This window comes from Rhodnius prolixus, unplaced genomic scaffold, assembly GCF_049639745.1.
Source record: "Rhodnius prolixus isolate KJV_2025 unplaced genomic scaffold, Rpr scaffold_13, whole genome shotgun sequence".
Classification (NCBI taxonomy): Eukaryota; Metazoa; Arthropoda; class Insecta; order Hemiptera; family Reduviidae; genus Rhodnius; species Rhodnius prolixus.
The window spans coordinates 11,771,911-11,784,175 of record NW_027411583.1 but is presented as its reverse complement, the minus strand read 5'-3'; the positions used below and the strand labels follow the sequence as shown (position 1 = coordinate 11,784,175).

At 29.6% G+C, this 12,265-nt stretch overlaps 1 protein-coding gene across 4 annotated transcripts; it reads right to left on the bottom strand.

Annotated features, from left to right (window-relative positions):
* Positions 1 to 3,251: 3,251 nt before the first annotated feature.
* LOC141447771 (uncharacterized) lies at positions 3,252 to 12,254 on the bottom strand. 4 transcript variants are annotated; one of them, XM_074115591.1, is made up of 10 exons: positions 12,125 to 12,254; positions 11,127 to 11,281; positions 10,921 to 11,030; positions 10,543 to 10,627; positions 8,007 to 8,227; positions 7,017 to 7,263; positions 6,707 to 6,937; positions 6,212 to 6,464; positions 5,040 to 5,312; positions 3,252 to 4,564 (listed from the first exon to the last, which is right to left on the bottom strand). In XM_074115591.1, exons 5-10 carry the CDS (start codon positions 8,206 to 8,208, stop codon positions 4,337 to 4,339), a joined length of 1,434 nt encoding a protein of 477 aa, XP_073971692.1. In that variant the 5' UTR covers positions 8,209 to 8,227; positions 10,543 to 10,627; positions 10,921 to 11,030; positions 11,127 to 11,281; positions 12,125 to 12,254; the 3' UTR covers positions 3,252 to 4,336. The 4 variants fall into 4 exon arrangements, with proteins under 4 accessions (XP_073971692.1, XP_073971691.1, XP_073971690.1 ...); XM_074115590.1 differs by lacking the exons at positions 10,921 to 11,030; positions 11,127 to 11,281; positions 12,125 to 12,254 and having other exon boundaries at positions 3,252 to 3,420; positions 4,336 to 4,564; positions 10,543 to 10,792; XM_074115589.1 differs by lacking the exons at positions 10,921 to 11,030; positions 11,127 to 11,281; positions 12,125 to 12,254 and having other exon boundaries at positions 10,543 to 10,792.
* Positions 12,255 to 12,265: the final 11 nt, after the last annotated feature.

The window sequence follows — 12,265 nt, the reverse complement described above, 5'->3', positions numbered from 1 at the left end:
TCGACCGATTTCTACGAAATTTTATACAATTATAGACAAAACTTGTCTCCATATACAGGTAAAATATAAACAAAATCTATCGACTAGTTTTCCAGATATTTGATGTTAAAGATTTCACTGTTTCAAACGAAACCAAAATTTAACTCTAAATATCTCGTTTCCTACTCGACCGATTTCTACGAAATTTTATACAATTAGAGACAAAACTTGTCTCCATAAACAGGTAAAATATAAACAAAATCTATCGAGTAGTTTTCCAGATATTTGATGTTAATGATTTCACTGTTTCAAACGAAACCAAAATTTAACTCTACATATCTCGTTTCCTACTCGACCGATTTCTACGAAATTTTATACAATTAGAGACAAAACTTGTTTCCATAAACAGGTAAAATATAAACAAAATCTATCGAGTAGTTTTCCAGATATTTGATGTTAATGATTTCACTGTTTCAAACGAAACCAAAATTTAACTCTAAATATCTCGTTTCCTACTGGACCGATTTCTACGAAATTTTATACAATTATTGACAAAACTTGTCTCCATATACAGGTAAAATATAAACAAAATCTATCGAGTAGTTTTCCAGATATTTGATGTTTATGATTTCACTGTTTCAAACGAAACCAAAATTTAACTCTAAATATCTCGTTTCCTACTGGACCGATTTCTACGAAATTTTATACAATTATAGACAAAACTTGTTTCCATAAACAGGTAAAATATAAACAAAATCTATCGACTAGTTTTCCAGATATTTGATGTTAAAGATTTCACTGTTTCAAACGAAACCAAAATTTAACTCTACATATCTCGTTTCCTACTCGACCGATTTCTACGAAATTTTATACAATTAGAGACAAAACTTGTTTCCATAAACAGGTAAAATATAAACAAAATCTATCGAGTAGTTTTCCAGATATTTGATGTTAATGATTTCACTGTTTCAAACGAAACCAAAATTTAACTCTAAATATCTCGTTTCCTACTGGACCGATTTCTACGAAATTTTATACAATTATTGACAAAACTTGTTTCCATAAACAGGTAAAATATAAACAAAATCTATCGAGTAGTTTTCCAGATATTTGAAGTTAAAGATTTCACTGTTTCAAACAAAACCAAAATTTAACTCTAAATATCTCGTTTCCTACTCGACCGATTTCTACGAAATTTTGTACACTTAGAGACAAAACATGTCTCCATATACAGCTAAAATATAAACAAAATCTATCGAGTAGTTTTCCAGATATTTGATGTTAAAGATTTCACTGTTTCAAACGAAACCAAAATTCAACTCTAAATATCTCGTTTCCTACTCGACCGATTTTTACGAAATTTTACACAATTATAGACAAAACTTTTCTCCATATACAGGTAAAATATAAACAAAATCTATCGAGTAGTTTTCCAGATATTTGATGTTAAATATTTCACTGTTTCAAACGAAACCAAAATTCAACTCTAAATATCTCGTTTCCTACTCGACCGATCTCTACGAAATTATATACAATTATTGACAAAAGTTGTCTCCATATACAGGTAAAATATAAACAAAATCTATTGAGTAGTTTTCGAGATATTTGAAGTTAAAGATTTCACTGTTTCAAACAAAACCAAAATTTAACTCTAAATATCTCGTTTCCTACTCGACCGATTTCTACGAAATTTTGTACACTTAGAGACAAAACATGTCTCCATATACAGCTAAAATATAAACAAAATCTATCGAGTAGTTTTCCAGATATTTGATGTTAAAGATTTCACTGTTTCAAACGAAACCAAAATTTAACTCTAAATATCTCGTTTCCTACTCGACCGATTTCTACGAAATTTTATACAATTATAGACAAAACTTGTCTCCATATACAGGTAAAATATAAACAAAATCTATCGACTAGTTTTCCAGATATTTGATGTTAAAGATTTCACTGTTTCAAACGAAACCAAAATTTAACTCTAAATATCTCGTTTCCTACTCGACCGATTTCTACGAAATTTTATACAATTAGAGACAAAACTTGTCTCCATAAACAGGTAAAATATAAACAAAATCTATCGAGTAGTTTTCCAGATATTTGATGTTAATGATTTCACTGTTTCAAACGAAACCAAAATTTAACTCTACATATCTCGTTTCCTACTCGACCGATTTCTACGAAATTTTATACAATTAGAGACAAAACTTGTTTCCATAAACAGGTAAAATATAAACAAAATCTATCGAGTAGTTTTCCAGATATTTGATGTTAATGATTTCACTGTTTCAAACGAAACCAAAATTTAACTCTAAATATCTCGTTTCCTACTGGACCGATTTCTACGAAATTTTATACAATTATTGACAAAACTTGTCTCCATATACAGGTAAAATATAAACAAAATCTATCGAGTAGTTTTCCAGATATTTGATGTTTATGATTTCACTGTTTCAAACGAAACCAAAATTTAACTCTAAATATCTCGTTTCCTACTGGACCGATTTCTACGAAATTTTATACAATTATAGACAAAACTTGTTTCCATAAACAGGTAAAATATAAACAAAATCTATCGACTAGTTTTCCAGATATTTGATGTTAAAGATTTCACTGTTTCAAACGAAACCAAAATTTAACTCTACATATCTCGTTTCCTACTCGACCGATTTCTACGAAATTTTATACAATTAGAGACAAAACTTGTTTCCATAAACAGGTAAAATATAAACAAAATCTATCGAGTAGTTTTCCAGATATTTGATGTTAATGATTTCACTGTTTCAAACGAAACCAAAATTTAACTCTAAATATCTCGTTTCCTACTGGACCGATTTCTACGAAATTTTATACAATTATTGACAAAACTTGTTTCCATAAACAGGTAAAATATAAACAAAATCTATCGAGTAGTTTTCCAGATATTTGATGTTAATGATTTCACTGTTTCAAACGAAACCAAAATTTAACTCTAAATATCTCGTTTCCTACTGGACCGATTTCTACGAAATTTTATACAATTATTGACAAAACTTGTCTCCATAAACAGGTAAAATATAAACAAAATCTATCGAGTAGTTTTCCAGATATTTGATGTTAAAGATTTCACTGTTTCAAACGAAACCAAAATTCAACTCTAAATATCTCGTTTCCTACTCGACCGATTTTTTAGGAATCATTTTTTATGTTCAAGAACTTTAAAGTTATTCATGAAACTATTTTAACATTTTATAACAACTAGTTATTGACGCATTCATTGAGTCAAGCCAACATGAGATCAAACAAGAGCTTTATTTAAAAATTATACATTAGCACATATAAAGTAATATAAAAGAGGTACCAATGCACTCTTACATTATTACACTTCTTAAAAACCTTATTCTTTTTTTTTTTTTTTGTTTAAGACGGGAGAAGCATCCTCAGCAAAGAGAAAATAAAAACCTGCAGAAATAGTCAAAAAATAAAAATATTACATTTTATTATACAGAAATAATTTTAAAGCAACAGTAAAAGTTTCTGTTTTGATTAACCGTTAAGAACGAATCAGTATCTGAACTGATTCTTACATATGGTAATCAATTTCTGTGAGCAAAGTACGTACAAAAATGCTTTCAATAACTGCTGTAATTTTGTATTCTTCTACCAAACTGAGATGTAACTTTACTCCATAACTTCATTGTATTCAAGTTATCTGTGATTAATTAAGTAGTACGTAAAAGAAAGTCTTTATTAAATGGTTCGTGATGATTAAAATGAAATTTCATAGGTAAGAAGTAAATTAATTGATTTACATGATCTTAATTCTCCCATACAGGAATTCCTCGCATTAAGATCTTTACAGATAACGTAATTTGCTCAGCTATTTATTATAAAACATTCGCCTAAGACTTAGTCTGGGCTGGAGTCTATTATAACTGGCAGTTACAATATAGTTCGCTTACATTAATACACGATATACTGTTCACATGAATGTGATCTGAGCAAATAGTTCATTAATTCTAAATATTCAATTTGCTATTCCAGTTATCAAAATAAAGGAGAAAAATACTGTTTCAGGGGAGAGATAAATATATTTTCAAGGAAAGAATGCCTGGTAATCTTTCTTTTTAGTGACATGTTATAGTCATGGAAGATTAAATAGTAGTCAGTGGAAGCCATTTTTCTGGATAAATCGTACATTTTTCTCTGGAGAGGTATGAGTGTAGGAGTTCAGAGGGTAAAGGGATTCATAATTTTCCTCAGCAATTTGGACCATCAAGGATAGTGGTGATCATAGAATTCAAGGGCAAATATATTTTCTCTTATTAAATCAAATCTTGACAATACTAGTTCTAATTTTTTTTTGTTTTCGTTTACCTTACAAGTAGCACTTGACAAAAATATCATTAGTTCTTTTAAAGATTTCACAGACTGCAAAAATATCAGTAACACACAACGGATGGCTATCCTCTTCAATAATACTCAATAATTTACCATTCCTACAGTCGTACAAGGAGAATTTACAGACACCCGGTCTGACTGGTGTTAACAATAGAAATTTCTTATTTATCACTAAAAGCCGGCCAATTTCTGGCAAATAGGTTGTCTGAAATGAAATTGAAAAATGATTGTTAATTTTAGAAATTATAGTTTACTAATTATAGACATAAATAATGCGACTAATTTGCTTAAATCTTCCGAGTAAAAATTTGGGGTCCACATACTTTTTTCTTTTTGATTGCAAAAGGGTTTCTATTAGTTCTGGTATCCTAAGAATAAATGACTGATGTTTGAAGATACAATAAAATCATACCGCTCAGGCAAGCTTCCACTAAACCTGTCACTCAAGAGAGCTCTGACAACGAAATATGTTTCAAATAAAATTTTCGAATCTAAATACATCTTTGATTAATGTTTAAATTTTTAATTTAATCTTAACTTAATAGTAAAACTATGGAAGGGATAAGAGTTGCATGGTTAACGCACTGGACTCCCATGAGGAAATCCTGCGTTCAAATGCTACCTTAGATGTTGACGCGCCTTAAAACATTAAATAATAATAATCATAATAATATTTCTACCTGAGTACTCCAAATTGTTCGCCCTTGCGTACTTGAGAAACATTTTATGGTCCACAATCCAGAACTGGATCTATTAATTTTTGTAGGTGAATTATGGAATAAGGCGTATATCAAAGGTTTAGATGGATCTAGGGTCAACATTTCCGGTGATAACTCATCTATTTGCAGTACATTATTGCTTTCACGATCTACCACTATTATAGAACTTCTATCCGTCATCCGGATGAATGCTACCGATGATTGGTTCAGTGCAATTTTCTCAAATTGTGTGACCTGAAAAAAAATGAAAAATTCTACTTAATGCTCATGCAATTATGCTCTTTTACATCTACCTAATTCTTATACTTATTTATTACCAGGACTGAAAAATAAAGGAGGGCTACGCTAAATGCTCATCAAGTTTAAATTAATAATTACGTTATTAATATAATTAAAACAATGCTTGATTCTAAATGCGAGATAGAAACCTGTTCCCATTACTGTAGGTATCTCCGGACGGGTTGTCTTTTCAAACCTTTGTTCGTTTATTTAATGTTTTAAAACGTTCTATTAAAGCTTCTAACTTCATTGAAAAAAACTTTGAAAAGTGAACTATTAAAGAATCCTCAGTGGCTATAAATGACATTGTACGAGCAAATGTAGGTACTGGCTTCCCAGAAAAAAAAAAAGTCCTTTGCTAATTTAAGCTCAACGATTTACAAAACGTTTCGAGAAATGTGTTCATAAAAAAAAAACATACGAGAGAAGTTAACGAACAGATTTTATTTAAAATGTGAAATTCGTTTCTCTCCTTTCAACAACTTTAAATTATTCAAAATAGAATACGCCAGCATATAAACTAACAATCACGGCTTGATTTGTTGTATCCGCAAAGTCTGAAACAATTCTGATACAAAAGATTGTGCGTTGATTCATTCATTCAGACAAAAAACGTTGAAATTAATAAAGAATGTAGAAGTTGGACCAATAGATCACACTATACATCGCTGACAGATTTTATTGATTAATTTTCTTATCAAAATCAATAACATGAATAAAGTTACAAAATATTTAGGGTTCAAAAATTAAACAATGATAATTAATTTTTCAAGGGGATAGAAATTGTTTTCCCCTGCCAATTATGTGCAATCACTGACATGATTAGATATATAAATTTCTCTTATTTTACTAACTTCAGAATTATTTTGTCCACTATAGCCCTCTGGATAAGTGAAGCTCAAGGTACCAACCGGTTGGTAAACATATACTCTAAAGTGATCAAGCACAACTACTCCTTTTTCATCCCAACGCATTTCATTAGCACCAGCTAGAAATGTATGTGTAATAACTGCTTCTTTAGTACTGTCGTCCAATTGTATTATTTTATAATCAAATTCCAGCCATATCCAAATGTATTTGGGATACAAACACCAAAAGTAAACCGCCCTAAAACATAGGAGAAAAGTAAGTAAGTCTTTTACAATTACACCTAAGAGAATATCAGTTGAGAAACATACAACTTTCTCAGATATTCTATTACATAAAGTGGTCACACTTCCCTAAAGAAAATTTTGTGTGAGTGATCACATGATTCCTTATTTATGGAAACAGAAAAAAGATAACCTGAGTGTAATGATCACAAAAAAAATAGGTTAAAAATAAAAGATAAAATTACTTTCTCTGCTTACCAATAACCAGTAAAATATTTTTTAATGAAATCATCTATTTGTTGATCCGGTGTCTGCTCATCTACATAAAGATGTCGAAGTGCGGCTGATTTTTCTTTTATAATCATCAACATCCATTTAAGTTTGTATTGGCCACTTGTATCTTTACTATACAATAAAACTGCGTTTAAACAGGAGACACCCAACCAATTCTCGTTTATATCAGCCGATATTCTCCCTTGTAAATGTAACCTACAACAAATTTATTATGATCTTACTACAACGTAAAGATTTTAATAAATCTCAAGAAAAAAAATAAATAATAACAAACCTTGTATTTATTCTCTGTAACCTATTTACCTTGCATTGTCGATCTACAGTAAAAATATCAAAGAAATTTCCATATCTATATGTTCTAACAAACGTTCTTTTCCAACATACTAACGATTCAGTGATTGCTGATGATAATTCAGTAAGTATATGACTTCTGCCAGATATCCAATTATTTTTTATAGTTTTCTCAAAAATTAAATAAATTTTGGCATAATTACAAAAATCTTTTATTGGTGTTTTTTCGTCTGTAAAATAAATAAAATAAAAATCTCAACTCATCATAAAAATTGTAAAGTCTTACGTGAACACTAACATGCCGTTCCCTTGCGGAAATTCAATTAATAAATCTTTAACTAAAATTTAGGCTAATCAAAAATCGCTGTCTTCGATAATCGAAATAAAATAGTGCTATTAAATTATTCACAAAGTCGCAGGTCCCCAGAACTTCTCTAAAATAAGATACTTTGGCCAAGATTTCAAACAAATGAAACCTCTACAATTTTCCTTGATAATCACAAATAACACGAAAAGTCACACTTTCGGCAAATTAATATTCTTTCAACACTGAATTATTGTAAAACATTATTTGATTCTTATTCAGCTTTAGAAGAACTATTTACAAAATAGCACGTTAAAGGAGAGCTTTCGACAGATTTGTAATTCTGTTCCTATTTTTAAATATCAATTAATATTATAAATAAATCTAAAATTACATCACAAATTAAGTCGGTTCCCCAAAGATTTTCGAAACTGTATTTTTCTGGAAAACGTTGCAATTAAAAGTTATAGAATTCAATAGGATGAATCAGTCACCAGAAGTAGTTATAGAATTATGTGTATTTACCAAGTTTTCTAAACCAACTTCATGAAACTACTTTTTCTAATTTCAAATAGTAATTATGGCTCAATACACCGCCAGTTTCCAAACTAACCATATAATCAAGAATTGAGGAAGTGCCTCTACAATTTTGTCTCACATACAACTTACACGCTATGGTTGGTGTATAATCCAATATGTCCTTCTCTTCGCAAAGTCTCCTCCACAAGCATTCACTGTTTACGAGTCTGTTCCAAAGACTATTTACTTGTCTTATCACTAGTAACTCCTCAGCGGTTAAATATGAGAAAATTTCTAAAGCTACCTCGGGTGGCAGAACTCTAATAGGATCTTCTAAACTTTCTTCTTCCATCTCTGTCTCCACTGAGTGTCTAAAAAGTAAAATTAATTTAAAAATTAAACAGTCAAATAAAATTTTTTTGTATAGTAATCTATCTTAAAGATTGACTATTACTTAAATTAAAATGAATCTATTATTCAAACCTTTATTTCAGTTCAAGAAGTTGATTTCATAATAAATATTAAATTATTCAGACAAAAGCAGCTACTTGAGAAACGAATATTGACGTTTAATGAAGAAAGGAAACACTTTAATCAGTATTCTTAATAATGACTAATTGAGAATGTACTCCGTTTGCTTCAAAAGATTCGAAATGGCATATTCAAAAATAAAGTTTGACACTCTACTTGCTTAAGACTTCTTAGGTAACACTACAAACATGTAACTTTTAATTTTATCATTTCTCAGTTTTTAAAAATTCGTTTTTAGGCAATTAGGTGATTTTGTGAAAAGTTTTACAAACTACAACTACATAATGTTAGTAAATTACAAAAATTTTGTAAGAATTGGAACCTTGAGAATTGTAGAACAAAAAATTGCAGGTTACCACAGGATTTTTTTAGTAAGAGAAAGTAACAAACTCTGAACAATTTGCACGTAATTTTACACCTCTTTTTAATTAAATTACTGCATCATTGTAAATATTTGATCCTTTGTTTCTCAATTTATTATTTGTTGAACTAGATTACTGTCTCGCTTGAACTACTTTTCCGAACTAGTAAACACTTTCTTAAGGTAATACGAAAGGTTATAGAACTAAAGCTAAGTTTTCACTAAGTACTTTAATGCCATTATCAGCATAAGAACCTACTGTTGAGTCAATACGTTTCTTTCTATTCATGAACTTCATAGCTACCTACAAACAAAAAAATTTAAAACTATAAATTTAGTTAGGCCTAAATTTCTTTTATACTACTTACTACCGGAGTCATTTGCAGTCAGCGCTCGTCCATCAAATATGATTATTTTCATTACACACATTTACAAATACGAAACTCACCCATCACTAGTCAAACATAAGTTTTATATGTTGATAACATTGTCATGATAGACACAATTACAGTTTATATTAAGCTAAACGAACAAAAAACTGATGCCAAAAATATCGTTATAAGGAAAAGTTTTTTATATGGATGAACCAAAAACTAACGACTCACCGTCATTCCTGCAGATAAAAAAGGCTAAATTTTTTAAACATACTAAAAAACACAACCTAGATTGAAAACAAAATAATAATAATTTGACTGAATCGTGCAACAGTTAACATTAAATATACTAAGGAAAAATTTCTAATCAAAATCAAAGAAACTATCTACCGAAACACGTAATTTAATTTGATAGAAAACAATCCTGCTTACAGAATAATTTTCTTTATAGCGTTGAAGATATTAGTTAAATCCATGTAGCAAAATTTCTGGATTTGACTGTGATGATAACTTCACAATTAACTAGAGCTCCTGATTAGCAATGAACATTTCTTATTGTAAACAATTCTATATTGGATATTTATAAACTTTATGGTACGATACCTAAATATAAGTATGTATACATATATATCAGTTATTTTTAAAAATAAACAGGATGTATGATTTCGTAATAATTACTCCATTATTAAAACATATAAAGCAATACAAAGTATAATGATTAATTCACAATTACGACCCATTAATGAAAAAATTATCAATTCTTCTTTTAAGTTCTATTTTTCAGAGATAATAGCAAATCAACCGCTTTATAAACCTCCACAAAGAAATGTATAACAGCATTTAATCTAAAATCTAATAGCTTTTCATTAAAAACCAACTTTAGCCGTCTCCTTAAGAGAAGCGTATAGGATTATAACATTGCTTTGTAACTCATTTTAAAAAATAACTTGCATTCCTAGATTTGTAGGGGTTCAATATAACAATAACAGCTTGTGGATACAGAAATGTTTTTATTTTCTAAAGACATTAAATAATAAATATTTTGGATAACTTAAACACTGATTGTGATTCCAACCAAGCAGTAAAAAAAATGGCTTTCTTATAGCTTTTCATACTTTCTTGTTAAATTTATGAAGTAATGATGACATCTACATATATTTACGATCAATTCAGATAAAGATTTTTTTTTGCTATTAAATTTCAGTGATTAATAAATACGTCTGCCATTCTTATGCACCTTCCTACTATGTACTAATTATTTTTGTTCTATTTGTAAAGTGGTAAAAAATATAGTGAAAAAAAAAAAAATTGAATAGCTAAAGGGTGATCACAATTGGTAAGTATGAACATTCACATTATAACCATAGTAGTTGTTAGTGCACAATTAGTACGTAAAAAAAATTAAAGAAAACCTGCTTACCAATAGTTAATGATTGACGTTTGCTGAATAATGTTCTCATGAACCTTCGATTTACATGGAAGAAACAAAACTTAAGGACCATATCCTGAAATGAGGTAGATTTTGCCTTAGCATTTCTTCGGCTTGGTTTATGACATTATGTATTTGACTTGAAATTAGTTACATAGCAACATATAATTGTAACATAAACATTGGCCAACAACTACAGGTGCACCATAATATTGTTATCTGTTAACTATTTGAGCGGATTCGGTCCTCTGGAACGAATCCAATGGTGGAGCGAGTTGATTCAAATTTCTATTTTCAAAAAAAATTGATTTTGCCCCAAAAAATTAAGATCAGGTGAATTCATGTGAAAATAATTAATACTGAACTTACTTAGATGTTACAATGAAATGTACTTTTAAACTGTTGAAGCTAACATGTAGAAGTACGAGTCACTAACATATTCAAACTTCAAAAAATCAATCCACACCACCATACAATACCTGGCAAGCATAAAATATTATATTTGGAGGCATAAGTACAAATAATTTTTGGAAGATTGTCAATAATTTTAAAAAAATAGTATTTATTTTGTTTACTTCTTAGGAATCAGAAGTGTTTTAAATCCTTTTGAGTCTGAACTCGGTCCTTCTATTCGTTCGTCAACTGTAGCTAGTTGAATTGCACACTATCAACTCCAGTTCTAAGGAACGAGTCCAATGTCATGGTAACCACGGCTGAGTCCACCTGCTTACTAGATCATAGATTTTTATATATTTCTTTAAAAACATTCTTCGTATTTTACAATTATTATGGTCAAAAATTTTAAAAACTCACTTCATCTTGGGAATCTGTTTTTCGTATTCTAATAAGACGAATATTTTATTAAAACATATTTTCAATCTACGACTGTTTGTGAAATAGGTGATAAGAGCATGAATAAAATTATATACATTATGCTATGCTAGTAATTTCTGGACACAGGGCACTTTAATTTTTAAATATATGCTGCCCCTGAGCCTTCTAAGTTCACTGCAGCCTCCGGACAAGTTCTATCTCTACAAATAACACTGTCCACCAAAGGAATTTGAATTGTAGAGGCTCCTAGGTAGGAAGAAGCGCGCCAGGAGAAACGCCGGCCGGCTTGCTAGACCACCACGCTACAAATTGAACTAATTTACCCTTTATATATTTGAGATGTTAAAAGTTATAACTTAAATGAACATAGCCTTATAGAACTACTAGTCTGAATAGATTGTTCATTTCTAGCATTTTTCCAACAATCGTCTTTCAAATTTCCTGTAACTGTTCATTCAGTCCGAACGAATTTCTTTTGTACTAAAATTTGAACATTAAATATCAGTTTGGAAACTTTTTTAGAGAACAAGGAAGTTTCGGGGTAACTGTTAAATCACAATTATTTCAACTGAATCATATTTTATGTTCAATACTGATGGCAATTCTCTTTTTTAGGTCAAATAGTTTCAAAAATATTTTCGTAATCTACGGTAAAATAGATAAAATAAAGTCACATGAGTGTTCACAGTAAATGTTTCGTTTTATATTACTTATCGCTAAAATATAGAAAACTACATACCCTTATTTAGTGATCACTAGTCATTATTAAGACACTGTGATGTACAGTGCATTACGGATTATATATTATCACTGATTCAATTGGTCGCTTGACTGATGACACACAACAATGGAATGTACTTAAGTTTTTTGCACATATTAA